Source organism: Anomaloglossus baeobatrachus, chromosome 6 (assembly GCF_048569485.1).
Source record: "Anomaloglossus baeobatrachus isolate aAnoBae1 chromosome 6, aAnoBae1.hap1, whole genome shotgun sequence".
NCBI lineage: Eukaryota > Metazoa > Chordata > Amphibia > Anura > Aromobatidae > Anomaloglossus > Anomaloglossus baeobatrachus.
The window spans coordinates 14,079,296-14,101,395 of NC_134358.1; the positions used below are offsets into that span (position 1 = coordinate 14,079,296).

A 22,100-nucleotide genomic window follows, 5' to 3' on the forward strand; every position below is an offset into this window, starting at 1 on the left:
TCACAGGAGCCATATGATCAGGAGTCCACTCCCCACCTGCCTGATCACTACTGTAATAATACTTTCACCGGATCCGGATGATCAGGAGTCCGCTCAACACCTGCCTGACCCACTACTGTAATAATACACTCACCGGAGCCAGATGATCAGGAGTCCACTCCCCACCTGCCTGATCCACTACTGTAATAATATACTCACCGGAGCCAGATGATCAGGAGTCCACTCCCCACCTGCCTGATCCACTACTGTAATAATATACTCACCGGAGCCAGATGATCAGGAGTCCGCTCCCCACCTGCCTGACCCACTACTGTAATAATACACTCACCGGAGCCAGAAGATCAGGAGTCCGCTCCCCACCTGCCTGATCACTACTGTAATAATACACTCACCGGAGCCGGATGATCAGGAGTCCGCTCAACACCTGCCTGATCACTACTGTAATAATACACTCACCGGAGCCAGATGATCAGGAGTCCGCTCCCCACCTGCCTGATCCACTACTGTAATAATACACTCCCCGGACCCAGATGATCAGGAGTCCGCTCCCCACCTGCCTGATCCACTACTGTAATAATACACTCACAGGAGCCATATGATCAGGAGTCCACTCCCCACCTGCCTGATCACTACTGTAATAATATTTTCACCGGATCCGGATGATCAGGAGTCCGCTCAACACCTGCCTGACCCACTACTGTAATAATACACTCACCGGAGCCAGATGATCAGGAGTCCACTCGCCACCTGCCTGATCCACTACTGTAATAATATACTCACCGGAGCCAGATGATCAGGAGTCTGCTCCCCACCTGCCTGATCACTACTGTAATAATACTTTCACCGGATCCGGATGATCAGGAGTCCGCTCAACACCTGCCTGACCCACTACTGTAATAATACACTCACCGGAGCCAGATGATCAGGAGTCCACTCCCCACCTGCCTGATCCACTACTGTAATAATATACTCACCGGAGCCAGATGATCAGGAGTCCACTCCCCACCTGCCTGATCCACTACTGTAATAATATACTCACCGGAGCCAGATGATCAGGAGTCCGCTCTAGAGATGAGCGAACCGGTCCCGGTTCGGCTCGAGGCGGTTCGCCGAACGGGGGGTCTGGCTCGAGTTCGGCTCGTCGAACGTTCGACGAACCGAACTCGAGCCCATAGGAAACAATGGCAGGCAATCACAAACACAGTAAAACACCTAGAAAACACCCTGAAAGGTGTCCAAAAGGTGACAAACAACTCACAACATAACACAAACACATGGGAAAGTGACAAGGACATATACTCATGTGAAAACAAAACAGCTGGACAAGGAAAAAGAGGGAGACACACAGATATATGAGTATATGCAAAGAAACATCGATTCCATTATTGTGCAACTTGAGCCCTGCTCATTTTAGGCTTCCAATCTGGATAAATTGCCTGAGCTCGCCACGTACGCCTTGAGGATCTTGTCGTGTCCTGCAGCCAGCGTTCTCTCGGAACCTGTCTTCAGTGCTGCTGGGGGTCTGCTGGCAGATAAGCACACGTGTCTGTCCACTGACAATGTGGACCTGGCTCTCAGAGGACTTTTCTTCCCCTGGGTCAGCCAGGGGAGGCGAAAGGCACGCGTATTTTTGAGAGTGCTTCATGCAAAGCATCTTTTTCTTTTTCAAAAGGGGGCTCAACCGATGCCAGTCAAGTGGGGTGTGTGTGGCCCAGTTAGTGGCAACGAGGGAGACTGTGGTTGGAGTCCCCTCGCTGTGTCTCTAAAAGAACCAAGATGAACAAGTCATGGCTCTCAGAGGACTTTTCTTCCCCTGGGTCAGCCAGGGGACGGGAAAGGCACGCGTATTTTTGAGAGTGCTTCATGCAAAGCATCTTTTTCTTTGTCAAAAGGGGGGCTCAACCGATGCCAGTCAAGTGGGGTGTGTGTGGCCCAGTTAGTGGCAACGAGGGAGACTGTGGTTGGAGTCCCCTCGCTGTGTCTCTAAAAGAACCAAGATGAACAAGTCATGGCTCTCAGAGGACTTTTCTTCCCCTGGGTCAGCCAGGGGACGGGAAAGGCACGCGTATTTTTGAGAGTGCTTCATGCAAAGCATCTTTTTCTTTTTCAAAAGGGGGCTCAACCGATGCCAGTCAAGTGGGGTGTGTGTGGCCCAGTTAGTGGCAACGAGGGAGACTGTGGTTGGAGTCCCCTCGCTGTGTCTCTAAAAGAACCAAGATGAACAAGTCATGGCTCTCAGAGGACTTTTCTTCCCCTGGGTCAGCCAGGGGACGGGAAAGGCACGCGTATTTTTGAGAGTGCTTCATGCAAAGCATCTTTTTCTTTTTCAAAAGGGGGCTCAACCGATGCCAGTCAAGTGGGGTGTGTGTGGCCCAGTTAGTGGCAACGAGGGAGACTGTGGTTGGAGTCCCCTCGCTGTGTCTCTAAAAGAACCAAGATGAACAAGTCATGGCTCTCAGAGGACTTTTCTTCCCCTGGGTCAGCCAGGGGACGGGAAAGGCACGCGTATTTTTGAGAGTGCTTCATGCAAAGCATCTTTTTCTTTTTCAAAAGGGGGCTCAACCGATGCCAGTCAAGTGGGGTGTGTGTGGCCCAGTTAGTGGCAACGAGGGAACCTGTGGTTGGAGTCCCCTCGCTGTGTCTCTAAAAGAACCAAGATGAACAAGTCATGGCTCTCAGAGGACTTTTCTTCCCCTGGGTCAGCCAGGGGACGGGAAAGGCACGCGTATTTTTGAGAGTGCTTCATGCAAAGCATCTTTTTCTTTGTCAAAAGGGGGGCTCAACCGATGCCAGTCAAGTGGGGTGTGTGTGGCCCAGTTAGTGGCAACGAGGGAGACTGTGGTTGGAGTCCCCTCGCTGTGTCTCTAAAAGAACCAAGATGAACAAGTCATGGCTCTCAGAGGACTTTTCTTCCCCTGGGTCAGCCAGGGGACGGGAAAGGCACGCGTATTTTTGAGAGTGCTTCATGCAAAGCATCTTTTTCTTTTTCAAAAGGGGGCTCAACCGATGCCAGTCAAGTGGGGTGTGTGTGGCCCAGTTAGTGGCAACGAGGGAGACTGTGGTTGGAGTCCCCTCGCTGTGTCTCTAAAAGAACCAAGATGAACAAGTCATGGCTCTCAGAGGACTTTTCTTCCCCTGGGTCAGCCAGGGGACGGGAAAGGCACGCGTATTTTTGAGAGTGCTTCATGCAAAGCATCTTTTTCTTTTTCAAAAGGGGGCTCAACCGATGCCAGTCAAGTGGGGTGTGTGTGGCCCAGTTAGTGGCAACGAGGGAGACTGTGGTTGGAGTCCCCTCGCTGTGTCTCTAAAAGAACCAAGATGAACAAGTCATGGCTCTCAGAGGACTTTTCTTCCCCTGGGTCAGCCAGGGGACGGGAAAGGCACGCGTATTTTTGAGAGTGCTTCATGCAAAGCATCTTTTTCTTTTTCAAAAGGGGGCTCAACCGATGCCAGTCAAGTGGGGTGTGTGTGGCCCAGTTAGTGGCAACGAGGGAGACTGTGGTTGGAGTCCCCTCGCTGTGTCTCTAAAAGAACCAAGATGAACAAGTCATGGCTCTCAGAGGACTTTTCTTCCCCTGGGTCAGCCAGGGGACGGGAAAGGCACGCGTATTTTTGAGAGTGCTTCATGCAAAGCATCTTTTTCTTTGTCAAAAGGGGGGCTCAACCGATGCCAGTCAAGTGGGGTGTGTGTGGCCCAGTTAGTGGCAACGAGGGAGACTGTGGTTGGAGTCCCCTCGCTGTGTCTCTAAAAGAACCAAGATGAACAAGTCATGGCTCTCAGAGGACTTTTCTTCCCCTGGGTCAGCCAGGGGACGGGAAAGGCACGCGTATTTTTGAGAGTGCTTCATGCAAAGCATCTTTTTCTTTTTCAAAAGGGGGCTCAACCGATGCCAGTCAAGTGGGGTGTGTGTGGCCCAGTTAGTGGCAACGAGGGAGACTGTGGTTGGAGTCCCCTCGCTGTGTCTCTAAAAGAACCACTTTTCTTCCCCTGGGTCAGCCAGGGGACGGGAAAGGCACGCGTATTTTTGAGAGTGCTTCATGCAAAGCATCTTTTTCTTTTTCAAAAGGGGGCTCAACCGATGCCAGTCAAGTGGGGTGTGTGTGGCCCAGTTAGTGGCAACGAGGGAGACTGTGGTTGGAGTCCCCTCGCTGTGTCTCTAAAAGAACCAAGATGAACAAGTCATGGCTCTCAGAGGACTTTTCTTCCCCTGGGTCAGCCAGGGGACGGGAAAGGCACGCGTATTTTTGAGAGTGCTTCATGCAAAGCATCTTTTTCTTTGTCAAAAGGGGGGCTCAACCGATGCCAGTCAAGTGGGGTGTGTGTGGCCCAGTTAGTGGCAACGAGGGAGACTGTGGTTGGAGTCCCCTCGCTGTGTCTCTAAAAGAACCAAGATGAACAAGTCATGGCTCTCAGAGGACTTTTCTTCCCCTGGGTCAGCCAGGGGACGGGAAAGGCACGCGTATTTTTGAGAGTGCTTCATGCAAAGCATCTTTTTCTTTTTCAAAAGGGGGCTCAACCGATGCCAGTCAAGTGGGGTGTGTGTGGCCCAGTTAGTGGCAACGAGGGAGACTGTGGTTGGAGTCCCCTCGCTGTGTCTCTAAAAGAACCAAGATGAACAAGTCATGGCTCTCAGAGGACTTTTCTTCCCCTGGGTCAGCCAGGGGACGGGAAAGGCACGCGTATTTTTGAGAGTGCTTCATGCAAAGCATCTTTTTCTTTTTCAAAAGGGGGCTCAACCGATGCCAGTCAAGTGGGGTGTGTGTGGCCCAGTTAGTGGCAACGAGGGAGACTGTGGTTGGAGTCCCCTCGCTGTGTCTCTAAAAGAACCAAGATGAACAAGTCATGGCTCTCAGAGGACTTTTCTTCCCCTGGGTCAGCCAGGGGACGGGAAAGGCACGCGTATTTTTGAGAGTGCTTCATGCAAAGCATCTTTTTCTTTTTCAAAAGGGGGCTCAACCGATGCCAGTCAAGTGGGGTGTGTGTGGCCCAGTTAGTGGCAACGAGGGAGACTGTGGTTGGAGTCCCCTCGCTGTGTCTCTAAAAGAACCAAGATGAACAAGTCATGGCTCTCAGAGGACTTTTCTTCCCCTGGGTCAGCCAGGGGACGGGAAAGGCACGCGTATTTTTGAGAGTGCTTCATGCAAAGCATCTTTTTCTTTGTCAAAAGGGGGGCTCAACCGATGCCAGTCAAGTGGGGTGTGTGTGGCCCAGTTAGTGGCAACGAGGGAGACTGTGGTTGGAGTCCCCTCGCTGTGTCTCTAAAAGAACCAAGATGAACAAGTCATGGCTCTCAGAGGACTTTTCTTCCCCTGGGTCAGCCAGGGGACGGGAAAGGCACGCGTATTTTTGAGAGTGCTTCATGCAAAGCATCTTTTTCTTTTTCAAAAGGGGGCTCAACCGATGCCAGTCAAGTGGGGTGTGTGTGGCCCAGTTAGTGGCAACGAGGGAGACTGTGGTTGGAGTCCCCTCGCTGTGTCTCTAAAAGAACCACTTTTCTTCCCCTGGGTCAGCCAGGGGACGGGAAAGGCACGCGTATTTTTGAGAGTGCTTCATGCAAAGCATCTTTTTCTTTTTCAAAAGGGGGCTCAACCGATGCCAGTCAAGTGGGGTGTGTGTGGCCCAGTTAGTGGCAACGAGGGAGACTGTGGTTGGAGTCCCCTCGCTGTGTCTCTAAAAGAACCAAGATGAACAAGTCATGGCTCTCAGAGGACTTTTCTTCCCCTGGGTCAGCCAGGGGACGGGAAAGGCACGCGTATTTTTGAGAGTGCTTCATGCAAAGCATCTTTTTCTTTTTCAAAAGGGGGCTCAACCGATGCCAGTCAAGTGGGGTGTGTGTGGCCCAGTTAGTGGCAACGAGGGAGACTGTGGTTGGAGTCCCCTCGCTGTGTCTCTAAAAGAACCAAGATGAACAAGTCATGGCTCTCAGAGGACTTTTCTTCCCCTGGGTCAGCCAGGGGACGGGAAAGGCACGCGTATTTTTGAGAGTGCTTCATGCAAAGCATCTTTTTCTTTTTCAAAAGGGGGCTCAACCGATGCCAGTCAAGTGGGGTGTGTGTGGCCCAGTTAGTGGCAACGAGGGAGACTGTGGTTGGAGTCCCCTCGCTGTGTCTCTAAAAGAACCAAGATGAACAAGTCATGGCTCTCAGAGGACTTTTCTTCCCCTGGGTCAGCCAGGGGACGGGAAAGGCACGCGTATTTTTGAGAGTGCTTCATGCAAAGCATCTTTTTCTTTTTCAAAAGGGGGCTCAACCGATGCCAGTCAAGTGGGGTGTGTGTGGCCCAGTTAGTGGCAACGAGGGAGACTGTGGTTGGAGTCCCCTCGCTGTGTCTCTAAAAGAACCAAGATGAACAAGTCATGGCTCTCAGAGGACTTTTCTTCCCCTGGGTCAGCCAGGGGACGGGAAAGGCACGCGTATTTTTGAGAGTGCTTCATGCAAAGCATCTTTTTCTTTGTCAAAAGGGGGGCTCAACCGATGCCAGTCAAGTGGGGTGTGTGTGGCCCAGTTAGTGGCAACGAGGGAGACTGTGGTTGGAGTCCCCTCGCTGTGTCTCTAAAAGAACCAAGATGAACAAGTCATGGCTCTCAGAGGACTTTTCTTCCCCTGGGTCAGCCAGGGGACGGGAAAGGCACGCGTATTTTTGAGAGTGCTTCATGCAAAGCATCTTTTTCTTTTTCAAAAGGGGGCTCAACCGATGCCAGTCAAGTGGGGTGTGTGTGGCCCAGTTAGTGGCAACGAGGGAGACTGTGGTTGGAGTCCCCTCGCTGTGTCTCTAAAAGAACCAAGATGAACAAGTCATGGCTCTCAGAGGACTTTTCTTCCCCTGGGTCAGCCAGGGGACGGGAAAGGCACGCGTATTTTTGAGAGTGCTTCATGCAAAGCATCTTTTTCTTTTTCAAAAGGGGGCTCAACCGATGCCAGTCAAGTGGGGTGTGTGTGGCCCAGTTAGTGGCAACGAGGGAGACTGTGGTTGGAGTCCCCTCGCTGTGTCTCTAAAAGAACCAAGATGAACAAGTCATGGCTCTCAGAGGACTTTTCTTCCCCTGGGTCAGCCAGGGGACGGGAAAGGCACGCGTATTTTTGAGAGTGCTTCATGCAAAGCATCTTTTTCTTTTTCAAAAGGGGGCTCAACCGATGCCAGTCAAGTGGGGTGTGTGTGGCCCAGTTAGTGGCAACGAGGGAGACTGTGGTTGGAGTCCCCTCGCTGTGTTTTACATGCTTTTAGAAGGGCATGAAATGGCTTGGAGGTTGACTTTCATCATATGCAAACTGTTGGCTACCAAAATGCTGCCTTTCCAACAACTGTGGTTATAGGCAATGAGGAACATACTGATGAAGATGAGACGCAGATACCCGATTGGGATGACAACTTAAATATTCGGTCAGGGCAAGAAGAAACTCGGTCTGAGGGGTAGGGGAGTGCAAACACAACAATTGATGATTAAGTTCTAGATCACACCTACTGTCAACCCACAGTCAGACACTCGAGGAGGTCAACAGAGGCGGTGGAGGAGGATGCAACCGACGTCGAAGTAACCTGGCGCCTTCCTGGACACAGTCGGAGCACTGGTAGCACGTCTACAACTGCATCCTCAGCCACCACTCTGCCTCTGAGCATTATTCGGGGTGGATCAACAGGTCGCATGGCCTCTAAGCCTTGCCTAGCCAGGTCCTTTTTTGACATAGAAAAAGATCGCCCAAATTATGTGATCTGTAAAATTTGTCATGGTTCTCTTAGTAGAGGTCAAAACCTCAGCAGTTTGACAACTTCTTCCATGAATCGTCACATGAATAAATATCATATGGCCCGATGGGAAGCTCACCGTGCTGCAATGCGGCCTAGCGGAGCGAACCATCCACCGCCTGCCCCTTCCAGTGCATCCGCGCGCTCGTCATCTTCTAGGACTGTGGGGACAGCTGTCACACCTGTTTTTCCACCCACAACTTCCACCACTGTAACCGCAACAGGCAGTTTGCTTGGTAGGTCGTCAGTTGGTTTGGAAGGGGAAACAAGTGAGTGTGTACAGCTCTCTCAGACATCGATAGCACCAACTTTGGATGAAGGCAACATCATGTCTCCGCCTGCACTTTCCTCACAAAGCTGCATTTTTCCAGGGACACCCGACTCAACACCGTCTACACACAGCAGCCAGATCTCTGTCCCTCAGATGTGGTCAAATAAAAGGCCACTTCCTGCGACCCATGACAAAGCGAAGAGGTTGACTCTATCCCTCTGTAAGCTGTTGACTACAGAAATGCTGCCTTTCCGCCTAGTGGACACACAGGATTTTAGAGACCTTATGTCTGTCGCTGTGCCCCAGTACCAGATGCCTAGTCGCCACTACTTCTCTAAGAAAGGTGTGCCCGCGCTACACCAGCATGTCGCACACAACATCACCGCTTCCTTGAGAAACTCTGTGTGTGAACGGGTGCATTTCACCACCGATACTTGGACCAGTAAGCATGGACAGGGACGTTACATGTCGCTGACTGGCCACTGGGTAACTATGGTGATAGATGGTGAAGGGTCTGCTGCACAAGTCTTGCCGTCCCCACGACTTGTGTGTCAATCCTCTGTCTGTCCAAGTTCCGCCACTGCTTCTGCATCCTCCACCTCATCTGGGTCCTCCACCTCCGCCCCAAGCCTGCCTGGTCAGGCCACCAGCGTTCTCACTGCGCAGAAGGAATCACGCACCCCTCATTACTATGCTGGTAGCAGAGCGCAACGGCATCAGGCGGTCTTTAGCTTGACATGTCTTTGAAATAGGAGTCACACAGCGACTGAGTTGTGGGCAGCTCTGGAGACTGATTTTGATAAATGGTTGTCTCCACTCAACCTGCAGCCTGGTAAGGCCGTGTGCGACAATGCTGCAAACCTGGGTGCGGCCCTTCGCCTGGGCAAGGTGACACACGTGCCTTGTATGGCTCACGTGTTTAACCTTGTTGTCCAGCAATTTTTAACACACTATCCCGGCCTAGATGGCCTTCTGACCAGGGCACGGAAACTGTCTGCAGTGCTCACTTCCGCCGTTCAACCGCCGCACCGGAGCGACTTGCATCGCTCCAGAAGTCTTTCGGCCTGCCGGTTCATCGCCTGAAATGCGATGTGGCGACACGCTGGAATTCAACTCTCCACATGTTACAGCGACTGTGGCAGCACCGGCGAGCCCTGGTGCAATACGTCATGATGTATAGCCTGGGCCAACGAGATGCAGAAGTGGGGCAGATCACCCTGATGGAGTGATCTCAGATCAAGGACCTATGCACCCTTCTGCACAGTTTCGACATGGCGACGAATATGTTTAGCGCTGACAATGCCATTATCAGCATGACGATTACAGTCATTTACATGCTGGAGCACACGCTAAACACTATTCGTAGTCAGGGGGTGGGACAACAGGAAGGGGAGGAACTACAGGAGGATTCATATGCGCAAGACACAACAACATCACCAAGGTCCAGACGTTCATCATCACCAACGCGGCAGGCATGGGACCATGGGGGACAGGGATCAACAAGGGCGCATGGTAGCAGGCGACATGTTGAGGAAGGTGCAGGAGGACATGAAGATATGGAGGACGAACTGTCCATGGACATGGAAGACTCAGCAGATGAGGGGGACCTTGGTCAAATTTAAGTTGAAAGAGGTTGGGGGGAGATGACAGAGGAAGAAAGAACGGTTAGCACCTCTATGCCACAAACACAGCGTGGACTTGGTGCGCATGGCTGCGCAAGACACATGAGTGCCTTCTTGTTGCACTACCTCCAACATGACCCTCGTATTGTCAAAATTAGAAGTGATGATGACTACTGGCTTGCCACACTATTAGATCCCCGGGACAAGTCCAAATTTTGTGACATAATTCCACCCATAGAAAGGGACGCACGTATGCAGGAGTATCAGCAGAAGCTGTTACTCGATCTTAGCTCGGCTTTTCCACCAAACAACCGTGCAGGTGAAGGGAGTGATTCTCCCAGTTGTAACTTGACAAACATGGGACGGCCTCGTCATCTTCAACAGTCTACCCGTACCAGTAGGACCGTATCTGGTGCTGGTAACAGCAATTTTATGGAATCTTTTCATAATTTTTTTAGACCCTCCTTTGCAAGGCCACCAGAGACAACAAGTCTGACACATAGTCAACGGATGGAGAGGATGATACAGGAGTATCTCCAAATGAACATCGATGCAATGACTTTGCAAATGGAGCCTTGCTCCTTTTGTGCTTCAAATCTAGAAAAATGTCAAGAGCTCTCCAGTTACGCCTCGAAGATTTTGTCGTGTCCAGCTGCCAGCGTTGTCTCTGAACGTGTCTTCAGTGCTGCTGGGTGTGTGCTGACAGATAAGCGCACGCGTCTGTCCAGTGACAATGTGGACAGACTGACGTTCATCAAAATGAACAAGTCATGGATCCAGAAGGAATTTACTACCCCTGTGTCATCCTGGGGAGAGTAAATGCTTGTGGATTTGGAATGTGCTTGATGCAAATCAAAACATCCTGTTTGCAACTAGGGCACAAGTGCTGCCACTGATAAGGTGTCTGTGTGGGGCACAATTTTTGGAAAAAAAGGGAGACTCCGCTTGGAGTAACCCTTGCTTGCTGTGTTTTTTAAAAATGATACAAGATGAACAGATCTGAAGGCAAGATGAAGCCAACATCATGTCTCCGCCTGCACTTTTCTCACAAACCTGCATTTTTCCAGGGACACCCTACTCAACACCGTCTACAGACAGCAGCCAGATCTCTGTCCCTCAGATGTGGTCAAATAAAAGGCCACTTACTGCGACCCATGACAAAGCTAAGTGGTTGACTCTATCCCTCTGTAAGCTGTTGGCTACCGAAATGCTGCCTTTACGCGTAGTGGACACACAGGATTTTACAGACCTTATGTCTGTCGCTGTGCCCCAGTACCAGATGCCCAATCACCACTGCTTCTCCAAGAAAAGCATGCCCGCGCTACACCGGCATGTCGCACACAACATCACCACTTCCTTGAGAAAATCTGTGTGCGACAGGGTGCATTTCAACACAGATACTTGGACCAGTAAGCATAGACAGGGTCAGTACATGTCACTGACTGGGCACTGGCAAACTATGGTGAGAGATGGAGAAGGGTCTGCTGTACAAGTCTTGCCGTCCCCACGAGTTGTTTCAATCCTTGTTCTGTATGTAGAAGTTAATACACTGCTTCTGCCTCTTCAACCTCGTGTGGGTCCTCTACCTTTGCGCAAACCCTGTGTGGTCAGGCCACCCTTCCTTGCAACTGCGCACAAGGACTACCACACACCTCCTTACTATGCTGGCAGCAGAGCTCAATGCCATCAGGCGGTCAAAGTTTTACTTTGAAATGTATGGGAAATGTGAGTCACACCGCTATTACAGAGAATAGTAGTCAGGCAGGGTCAAAACATTAATTGAGGAACAGGAACAGAATGGGACGGCCAGGACTTAATCAGAAAACAAGCAGAGGTGAAATGCGTATCGGCCAACAAGGTACATAAACAGCAAGCAGGAAAAGTAGTCAGGTAACAAGCACACAAAATCATAAAACTGAACTGGGGGTAAAATTAACCAGAGGTTCATAGCTATGTCTGGCAGTGGTCTGCAGACAGGATGGGCATAAAAAAGGGTGTGGTGTCTTCCCATTGGTTGTAGCTGAATGATGGTATTTCATCTGTGAGATACCCACCAGCTACATTCAGCCAGAGATTCTGCATCTGTCAAGGTAATGCAGCCCAGTGGGTGAGCATAACCTGCGTCCACCTGCGCCGCTGGCATCGACTACTCTCCCATCATCAGCACTATTCATGAAAGGAACACGTTGTCACCTGGCGACCGGAGTACAAATTGACGGAGCGGACTCCGTTGGTGACTTAACAGCCGTGTGCGGCAATGATGCAAACCTGGCTGCGGGCCATCCTCAGGGCAATGTGACACACGTGCCTTTTATGGCTCACGTGTTGATCCGAATTCTCCAGCAATTTTTAAAACACCATCACGGCCTACATGTCCTTGTGCAGCGGGCACGCTCGCTATGTGCTCACTTCCATCGTGCGCACACAGCAGCTCAACAACTTTCATCACTCCGGAAGTCTTAGGGTCTGGCAGTTAAACGCCGTAAATGCGATGTTCCGACACGCAGGAATTGGAATCTGCACATGTTGCAGCGTGTGTGGCAGCAGCGCAGAGCCCTGCTGAAATACGGTAAGACATATAGCCTGGGATAAGTTGATCCAGAGGTGGTGCCGATCACGCTGCTGGAGTGGTGTCAGATCAAGGACCTATGCACCCTGCTACACAGTTTTGAAATGTCGACGAAGATGTTTAGCACTGGCAATGTCATTCTCAGCGTGACAATTCTGGTCATCTACATGATGGAGCACACTGTAATTATTATTCGGAGTCAGGTGTTGGGACAAGAGGAAGGGGAGGAAGTACAGGAGGAGTCATATGCGGAAGGGATAACAAGATCTACGAGGTCCAGATGGTCAGCGGCACCTATGCGGCAGTCATGGTGAGGGAGAGGGATTAACAAGGGCGCATAGTATCAGCAAAAAGTGTTGATGAAAGTGCAGGAGCCCATGAAGAAATGGAAGACGAACTGGCGATGGGCATGGAAGACTCAGCAGATGAGTGAGAGCTTGCTCACATTTCGGTTGTGCGAGGTTGTGGGTAGAGGGCAGAGGAAGGATGCACGATTCTCACCTCTCTGCCACCAACACACCAAGGACTTGGTCCTCCTGGATGCACAAGACACATGAGCGCCTTCTTGCTGCACTACCTACATGACCCTCGGATTGTATGAATTTGAAGTAATCCTGAATACTGGGTTGCCACACTGTTAGATCCCCGGTACAAGACAAAATTTGGCGAACTAATTCCTGCCATAGAAATAGACGCACGTATACAGGAGTATCTGCAGAATGTGGTACGCAATCTTAGATCTACTTTTCCACTAAACACCAGTGCTGCACAGAGTGAATCTCAACACTTTGTCATGGATAGGAGGAAATGGTCTTTTACTTGTCCACATCGGAGGGACCGAGGGATGGCTGCTGTGCTGAGATGGCGTTGAGTACGGTGTCCCTGCACAGTTGCACTTTTGGTCATATCCCAAAATGAGTTGAAAAAGGACAGATGCTGTTGGAAAGGGGAACAGGTGTGTTGGAAAGGGGAAAAAAATTTTGGTCCGTGGATTTGGTGGTTAAACAACTGTAACATTTGCTGAAGAAACAACATCTGTTACAGTGGGACTGGCAGATTTGGATAAAGTGGTATATAATCTGTGACCGCTATATAACAAAAATTAATAAGAAAAGAAAGAGAAAGGTATATATCACCTTCAGCAGTCAGTGTCCACCGTGCTCCCAGTTGGAAAAGGAGAGGTTGGCAACTTGAAGGTTTGGTGGAGGATACAGAGCTGTGTGGCTATGAAACTAATAGTAGCCTGAACCGAGTTAGACGCCATTCGGATCTGGAGACTGTGAGCCCTGTTAGCGTCACAGGGTCCACATGCCCACCCAGCCCAGGAACTCCCTGTTAACAACACAGGGGCCATTGAGTACGCTGACCGTGTGCGTAGGGGCCACACCTGTGGACAGCAGGCGCATCAGCAGCAGCAGGCCTGTTAATGCCACTGGGCTGCACAAGCAGGACTGTTAGGACAGGAGCTGGTCTTAACCGTTCTGCGTTACCAACTGTGGTGGTGGCCTGCATCCACCACCCTATCCCTGCCTACCTCTGGCCTAAAGCCGCAATGGGTTCAACACATGGAGGTGTGCTCTTTCGGAGCATAATAGAAGACTGCGCACCTCCTTGTTGGCTCCAGCCCCTTTTATAACCTGGGTCCGCCCCAAACCAGGGTGAACCACAATGCACCTCCTGGAGACAAAAGCAGAGTGACACGTCATGAGTGGCATAACTAGCGTCCTATTTGGAAACGCAACTTCAATGATGACCTCATGGCTGCCATGACCCAAACACCTCACCAGTCATCGTCTGACCATCAATAATGCGGTGACAAGTCATAGGTGTGGGCCTCTGCAAGCCATTTGGGAGGACACCTGATGCCCTGTGGTCTATATGGGACCCCCACATCAGGGCCAGGGCCAAAGAGTTCATTACCGGACCTAGTCTCTGATGCAGGAAGTGCCTGAGCATGCTCAGTAGCATGAAATACAGTCTCTGAAAAAAGACTATCAGCTTTAGCATGGTGTCTAGGCACAAAACAGGACTTAGACCCGGCACAGAATGCAAGCACCTGTGCAAAGAGGCTTTTCACACTTAGTGTGGGAGCATGCGCTGTATCCCGAAATGAAGACTTAGCGTCAGGAATGGCACAGTCAGGCTGAGCATACTCACTAGGCGAAACACTGTAATTATGCTGCAGCTGGGGTACATCGGCACACGCATGCGCACTAGCTGCCTCTCCACACTTAGACGTGGAGGGGAAATTTGTCTTGGAGATGCTGTCTATGAACAGAAGGAAAAGCTAAAGGAAGCCTGACTTTCTATCCCTCCGAATTATGAAATGCAGCAATGAATTCCATGAGTTTGCTATAACATTAGCGTAGCTAAATGTGCATGAGGGTGTGATGTAGAGGTGCTAGAAATAGCTTGTCACCAGTGGGGCACTAATGGAATACAACAGCCAGTTCTATGATGCCACAAAATGGCAGTATTTTGTGCTATCATTATAGCTTATTAAAAACAGAGCACGAGGTTGTCATGCAGAGGTGCTGCACATAGATTTGCAGTAGTGTGAATAGACAAAAGTACAATAGCCACGTTTAGGATACAACTAGGTACACTGAGTGTTTGCTACTATAAATGGCTGAGTTTAAAAAAGTTTGAGTGTGCAATGCAGGCAGACGTGCTGCAAATAACGTTCCAATACTGTGAATTGACAAAAGTACAATAGCCACGTTTAGGATACAACTAGGTACAGTGAGTGTTTGCTAGTATAATGGCTGAGTTTAAAAAAGTTAGAGTGTGCAATGCAGGCAGACGTGCTGCAAATATCGTTCCAATACTGTGAATAGACAAAAGTACAATAGCCACGTTTAGGATACAACTAGGTACACTGAGTGTTTGCTACTATAAATGGCTGAGTTTAAAAAAGTTTGAGTGTGCAATGCAGGCAGACGTGCTGCAAATAACGTTCCAATACTGTGAATTGACAAAAGTACAATAGCCACGTTTAGGATACAACTAGGTACAGTGAGTGTTTGCTAGTATAATGGCTGAGTTTAAAAAAGTTAGAGTGTGCAATGCAGGCAGACGTGCTGCAAATAACGTTCCAATACTGTGAATAGACAAAAGTACAATAGCCACGTTTAGGATACAACTAGGTACAGTGAGTGTTTGCTAGTATAATGGCTGAGTTTAAAAAAGTTTGAGTGTGCAATGCAGGCAGACGTGCTGCAAATAACGTTCCAATACTGTGAATTGACAAAAGTACAATAGCCACGTTTAGGATACAACTAGGTACAGTGAGTGTTTGCTAGTATAATGGCTGAGTTTAAAAAAGTTAGAGTGTGCAATGCAGGCAGACGTGCTGCAAATAACGTTCCAATACTGTGAATAGACAAAAGTACAATAGCCACGTTTAGGATACAACTAGGTACAGTGAGTGTTTGCTAGTATAATGGCTGAGTTTAAAAAAGTTTGAGTGTGCAATGCAGGCAGACGTGCTGCAAATAACGTTCCAATACTGTGAATTGACAAAAGTACAATAGCCACGTTTAGGATACAACTAGGTACACTGAGTGTTTGCTACTATAAATGGCTGAGTTTAAAAAAGTTAGAGTGTGCAATGCAGGCAGACGTGCTGCAAATATCGTTCCAATACTGTGAATTGACAAAAGTACAATAGCCACGTTTAGGATACAACTAGGTACACTGAGTGTTTGCTAGTATAATGGCTTAGTTAAAATGAGTTTGAGTGTGCAATGCAGGCAGACGCGCTATGCAAATGTCTTTGCACTAGTGGGACTATAGCAAAGTCCAATAGCCACGTATAGGATGCCACTAGGTACACTGAGTGTTTGCTAGTATAATGGCTTGGTTTTAATGAGTTGGAGTGTGCAATGCAGGCAGACGTGCTCTGCAAATGTCTTTGCACTAGTGGGACTATAGCAAAGTCCAATAGCCACGTATAGGATGCCACTAGGTACACTGAGTGTTTGCTAGTATAATGGCTTGGTTAGAATGAGTTGTAGTGTGCAATGCAGGCAGATGTGCTCTGCTAATGTCTTTGCACTAGTGGGACTATAGCAAAGTCCAATAGCCACGTATAGGATGCCACTAGGTACACTGAGTGTTTGCTAGTATAATGGCTTAGTTAAAATGAGTTTGAGTGTGCAATGCAGGCAGACGCGCTATGCAAATGTCTTTGCACTAGTGGGACTATAGCAAAGTCCAATAGCCACGTATAGGATGCCACTAGGTACACTGAGTGTTTGCTAGTCTAATGGCTTGGTTAGAATGAGTTGTAGTGTGCAATGCAGGCAGACGCGCTATGCAAATGTCTTTGCACTAGTGGGACTATAGCAAAGTCCAATAGCCACGTATAGGATGCCACTAGGTACACTGAGTGTTTGCTAGTATAATGGCTTAGTTAAAATGAGTTTGAGTGTGCAATGCCGGCAGACGCGCTATGCAAATGTCTTTGCACTAGTGGGACTATAGCAAAGTCCAATAGCCACGTATAGGATGCCACTAGGTACACTGAGTGTTTGCTAGTATAATGGCTTGGTTAGAATGAGTTGTAGTGTGCAATGCAGGCAGACGCGCTCTGCAAATGTCTTTGCACTAGTGGGACTATAGCAAAGTCCAATAGCCACGTATAGGATGCCACTAGGTACACTGAGTGTTTGCTAGTATAATGGCTTAGTTAAAATGAGTTTGAGTGTGCAATGCCGGCAGACGCGCTATGCAAATGTCTTTGCACTAGTGGGACTATAGCAAAGTCCAATAGCCACGTATAGGATGCCACTAGGTACACTGAGTGTTTGCTAGTATAATGGCTTGGTTAGAATGAGTTGTAGTGTGCAATGCAGGCAGACGCGCTCTGCAAATGTCTTTGCACTAGTGGGACTATAGCAAAGTCCAATAGCCACGTATAGGATGCCACTAGGTACACTGAGTGTTTGCTAGTATAATGGCTTAGTTAAAATGAGTTTGAGTGTGCAATGCCGGCAGACGCGCTATGCAAATGTCTTTGCACTAGTGGGACTATAGCAAAGTCCAATAGCCACGTATAGGATGCCACTAGGTACACTGACTGTTTGCTAGTATAATGGCTTAGTTATCAGTTGGAGTGTGCAGAGGACAAGAGGGTACAGTGGCAGGATTGTGGTGCTCTGGGTAGAGGAATGGAAGACTGCCTTTCTATTCCCTCCTAATGGTGAAATGCAGGGAGGAAATCCCTGACCTGGGCTACACAGACGCTGTTGCTGTTTGCAGGACCTGTCACCTATGGCTCTCTGACCCTGCCGGTTGGAGCCCTTAAAAGGACTGCTATAAAGTGCTCTCCCTAAGCTGTCTAACGCTGTGTATGCAGCGCATACAGCTGTATCGGCTATAGGACTCAGGAAGACGGAGCTGCGACAGTGATGTCTGACACCAAAGACGCAGAAGGCAGATAATGGCGTCCGTGAAGAAAATGTCCGGTTTTATAATGCAGGGACATGTGACATGCAGATCCTATCACACATGCCGTTGCTTCTCTGGCTCAAAGTCCACTTAGCTGTGTGTGTGTCTGGGATTGGCTGACATGCTGGCCCGCCCCACAAGACGCGCGCGCTTAGGGAAGGAAGACAAGAAAAAAAAAAAAAAAAAATGGCGATCGCCATTATAGAAACAGCAGTGATCTGAAGGCGCTGTTCACGCACACTATACACTGAAATGTGATAATAGTTTGATTCACAGAGTGACTTACACTATTACAGCAGAAACCAAGCTATGATTTAGCTGTTTTTTGGCTGCTAGAACCGTTCTCGAACGTTTCTAGAACTACCGAGCTTTTGCAAAAAGCTCGAGTTCTAGTTCGATCTAGAACATGCCCCAAAATCACTCGAGCCGCGAACTGGAGAACCACGAACCACGAACCGCGCTCAACTCTAGTCCGCTCCCCACCTGCCTGACCCACTACTGTAATAATACACTCACCGGAGCCAGATGATCAGGAGTCCGCTCCCCACCTGCCTGATCACTACTGTAATAATACACTCACCGGAGCCAGATGATCAGGAGTCCGCTCCCCACCTGCCTGACCCACTACTGTAATAATACACTCACCGGAGCCAGATGATCAGGAGTCCACTCCACACCTGCCTGATCACTACTGTAATAATACACTCACCGTGGCCAGATGATCAGGAGTCCGCTCCCCACCTGCCTGATCACTACTGTAATAATACACTCACCGGAGCCGGATGATCAGGAGTCCGCTCAACACCTGCCTGATCACTACTGTAATAATACACTCACCGGAGCCAGATGATCAGGAGTCCACTCCCCACCTGCCTGATCCACTACTGTAATAATATACTCACCGGAGCCAGATGATCAGGAGTCCACTCCCCACCTGCCTGATCCACTACTGTAATAATATACTCACCGGAGCCAGATGATCAGGAGTCCGCTCCCCACCTGCCTGATCACTACTGTAATAATACACTCACCGGAGCCGGATGATCAGGAGTCCGCTCTCCACCTGCCTGATCACTACTGTAATAATACTTTGATCCGGATGATCAGGAGTCCGCTCAACACCTGCCTGACCCACTACTGTAATAATACACTCACCGGAGCCGGATGATCAGGAGTCCGCTCCCCACCTGCCTGATCACTACTTTAATAATACTTTCACCGGAGCCAGATGATCAGGAGTCCGCTCCCCACCTGCCTGATCACTACTGTAATAATACACTCACTGGAGCTAGATGATCAGGAGTCCGCTCCCCACCTGCCTGATCACTACTGTAATAATACACTCACCGGAGCCGGATGCTCAGGAGTCCGCTCCCCACCTGCCCGGTCACATATAACTTTTCCACCAGCTTACATTATTAGGATGCATCGCCTGCATATATATCACTTACTCTCCAGATCGTCGAGCTCCGTCCACAGAGAACCGTGATTGGATTTTTTTTTTTCGTCCTACACAAGATAAAGGAGAGTAGATCAGATTGTCAGCTCCATGGACAGCGCCTCTCCATGCCTCATTGTCTGATGGTCTGTGACGTTATCGTGCTCAAGACGTCACTCGACCCAACACGATTAGTTCCGCCAATGTCCAAAACCATCACAGCTGCCAATATAAAACTGCCAGGTAGGGTGCAAGGAAAATACACAACCCACATAATATTCTCATATTAATATATGGTGTAAATATAATACTGCCACATACAGCACAAACAATACTTCCATACACAGCACAGCACAGGGACAGGCACGGTCACATCACCCAGGGACACAGCACAGGGACAGGCACAGTCACATCACCCAGGGACACAGCACAGGGACAGGCACGGTCACATCACCCAGGGAAACAGCACAGGGACAGGCACGGTCACATCACCCGGGGACACAGCACAGGGACAGGCCCGGTCACATCACCCAGGGAAACAGCACAGGGACAGGCACAGTCACATCACCCAGGGACACAGCACAGGGACAGGCACGGTCACATCACCCAGGGAAACAGCACAGGGACAGGCACGGTCACATCACCCGGGGACACAGCACAGGGACAGGCCCGGTCACATCACCCAGGGAAACAGCACAGGGACAGGCACGGTCACATCACCCGGGGACACAGCACAGGGACAGGCACAGTCACATCACCCAGGGACACAGCACAGGGACAGGCACAGTCACATCACCCAGGGACACAGCACAGGGACAGGCACGGTCACATCACCCAGGGGCACAGCACAGGGACAGGCACGGTCACATCACCCAGGGACACAGCACAGGGACAGGCACAGTCACATCACCCAGGGACACAGCACAGGGACAGGCACGGTCACATCACCCAGGGACACAGCACAGGGACAGGCACAGTCACATCACCCAGGGGCACAGCACAGGGACAGGCACAGTCACATCACCCAGGGACACAGCACAGGGACAGGCACAGTCACATCACCCGGGGACACAGCACAGGGACAGGCCCGGTCACATCACCCAGGGAAACAGCACAGGGACAGGCACGGTCACATCACCCAGGGACACAGCACAGGGACAGGCACAGTCACATCACCCAGGGACACAGCACAGGGACAGGCACAGTCACATCACCCGGGGACACAGCACAGGGACAGGCCCGGTCACATCACCCAGGGAAACAGCACAGGGACAGGCACGGTCACATCACCCAGGGACACAGCACAGGGACAGGCACAGTCACATCACCCAGGGACACAGCACAGGGACAGGCACGGTCACATCACCCAGGGGCACAGCACAGGGACAGGCACGGTCACATCACCCAGGGAAACAGCACAGGGACAGGCACGGTCACATCACCCAGGAACACAGCACAGGGACAGGCACAGTCACATCACCCAGGGACACAGCACAGGGACAGGCACAGTCACATCACCCAGGGACACAGCACAGGGACAGGCACAGTCACATCACCCAGGGACACAGCACAGGGACAGGCACAGTCACATCACCCAGGGACACAGCACAGGGACAGGCACAATCACATCACCCGCAGACACAGCACAGGGACAGGCACAGTCACATCACCCAGGAACACAGCACAGGGACAGGCACGGTCACATCACCCAGGAACACAGCACAGGGACAGGCACGGTCACATCACCCAGGAACACAGCACAGGGACAGGCACAGTCACATCACCCAGGGAAACAGCACAGGGACAGGCACAGTCACATCACCCAGGGAAACAGCACAGGGACAGGCACAGTCACATCACCCAGGGACACAGCACAGGGACAGGCACAGTCACATCACCCAGGAACACAGCACAGGGACAGGCACGGTCACATCACCCAGGGAAACAGCACAGGGACAGGCACGGTCACATCACCCAGGGGCACAGCACAGGGACAGGCACGGTCACATCACCCAGGGAAACAGCACAGGGACAGACACGGTCACATCACCCAGGGACACAGCAAAGGGACAGGCACAATCACATCACCCGCAGACACAGCACAGGGACGGGCACAGTCACATCACCCAGGGGCACAGCACAGGGACAGGCACGGTCACATCACCCAGGGGCACAGCACAGGGACAGGCACGGTCACATCACCCAGGGAAACAGCACAGGGACAGGCACGGTCACATCACCCAGGGACACAGCACAGGGACAGGCACAGTCACATCACCCAGGGACACAGCACAGGGACAGGCACAATCACATCACCCGCAGACACAGCACAGGGACAGGCACAGTCACATCACCCAGGGGCACAGCACAGGGACAGGCACGGTCACATCACCCAGGGAAACAGCACAGGGACAGGCACGGTCACATCACCCAGGGAAACAGCACAGGGACAGACACGGTCAAATCACCCAGGGACACAGCACAGGGACAGGCACAATCACATCACCCGCAGACACAGCACAGGGACGGGCACAGTCACATCACCCAGGGGCACAGCACAGGGACAGGCACGGTCATATCACCCAGGAACACAGCACAGAAACATGGACAATCACATCAACCAGAGACACAGCACAGGGACAGGCACGGTCACATCACCCAGGGACACAGCACAGGGACAGGCACGGTCACATCACCCAAAGACACAGCACAGGGACAGGCACAGTCACATTACCCAGGGACACAGCACAGGGACAGGCACAATCACATCACCCAGGAACACAGCACAGGGACAGGCACATTCACATCACCCAGGAACACAGCACAGGGACAGGCACAGTCACATCACCCAGGGACACAGCACAGGGACAGGCACGGTCACATCACCCAGGGACACAGCACAGGGACAGGCACAGTCACATCACCCAGGGACACAGCACAGGTACAGACACGGTCACATCACCCAGGGACACAGCACAGGGACAGGCACAGTCACCTCACCCAGG

The 22,100-nt window shown here is 50.8% G+C and overlaps 1 protein-coding gene across 1 annotated transcript in view; it reads right to left on the minus strand.

Annotated features, from left to right (window-relative positions):
- LOC142316956 (uncharacterized) overlaps positions 1-22,100 on the minus strand; it is a 100,968-nt gene that overhangs the window by 68,960 nt on the left and 9,908 nt on the right. Inside the window, exon 2 of the mRNA XM_075352782.1 lies at positions 19,109-19,166. Within this exon, the coding sequence (XP_075208897.1) occupies positions 19,109-19,166 (58 nt within the window). The remainder of the gene's footprint in view (positions 1-19,108; positions 19,167-22,100) is intronic.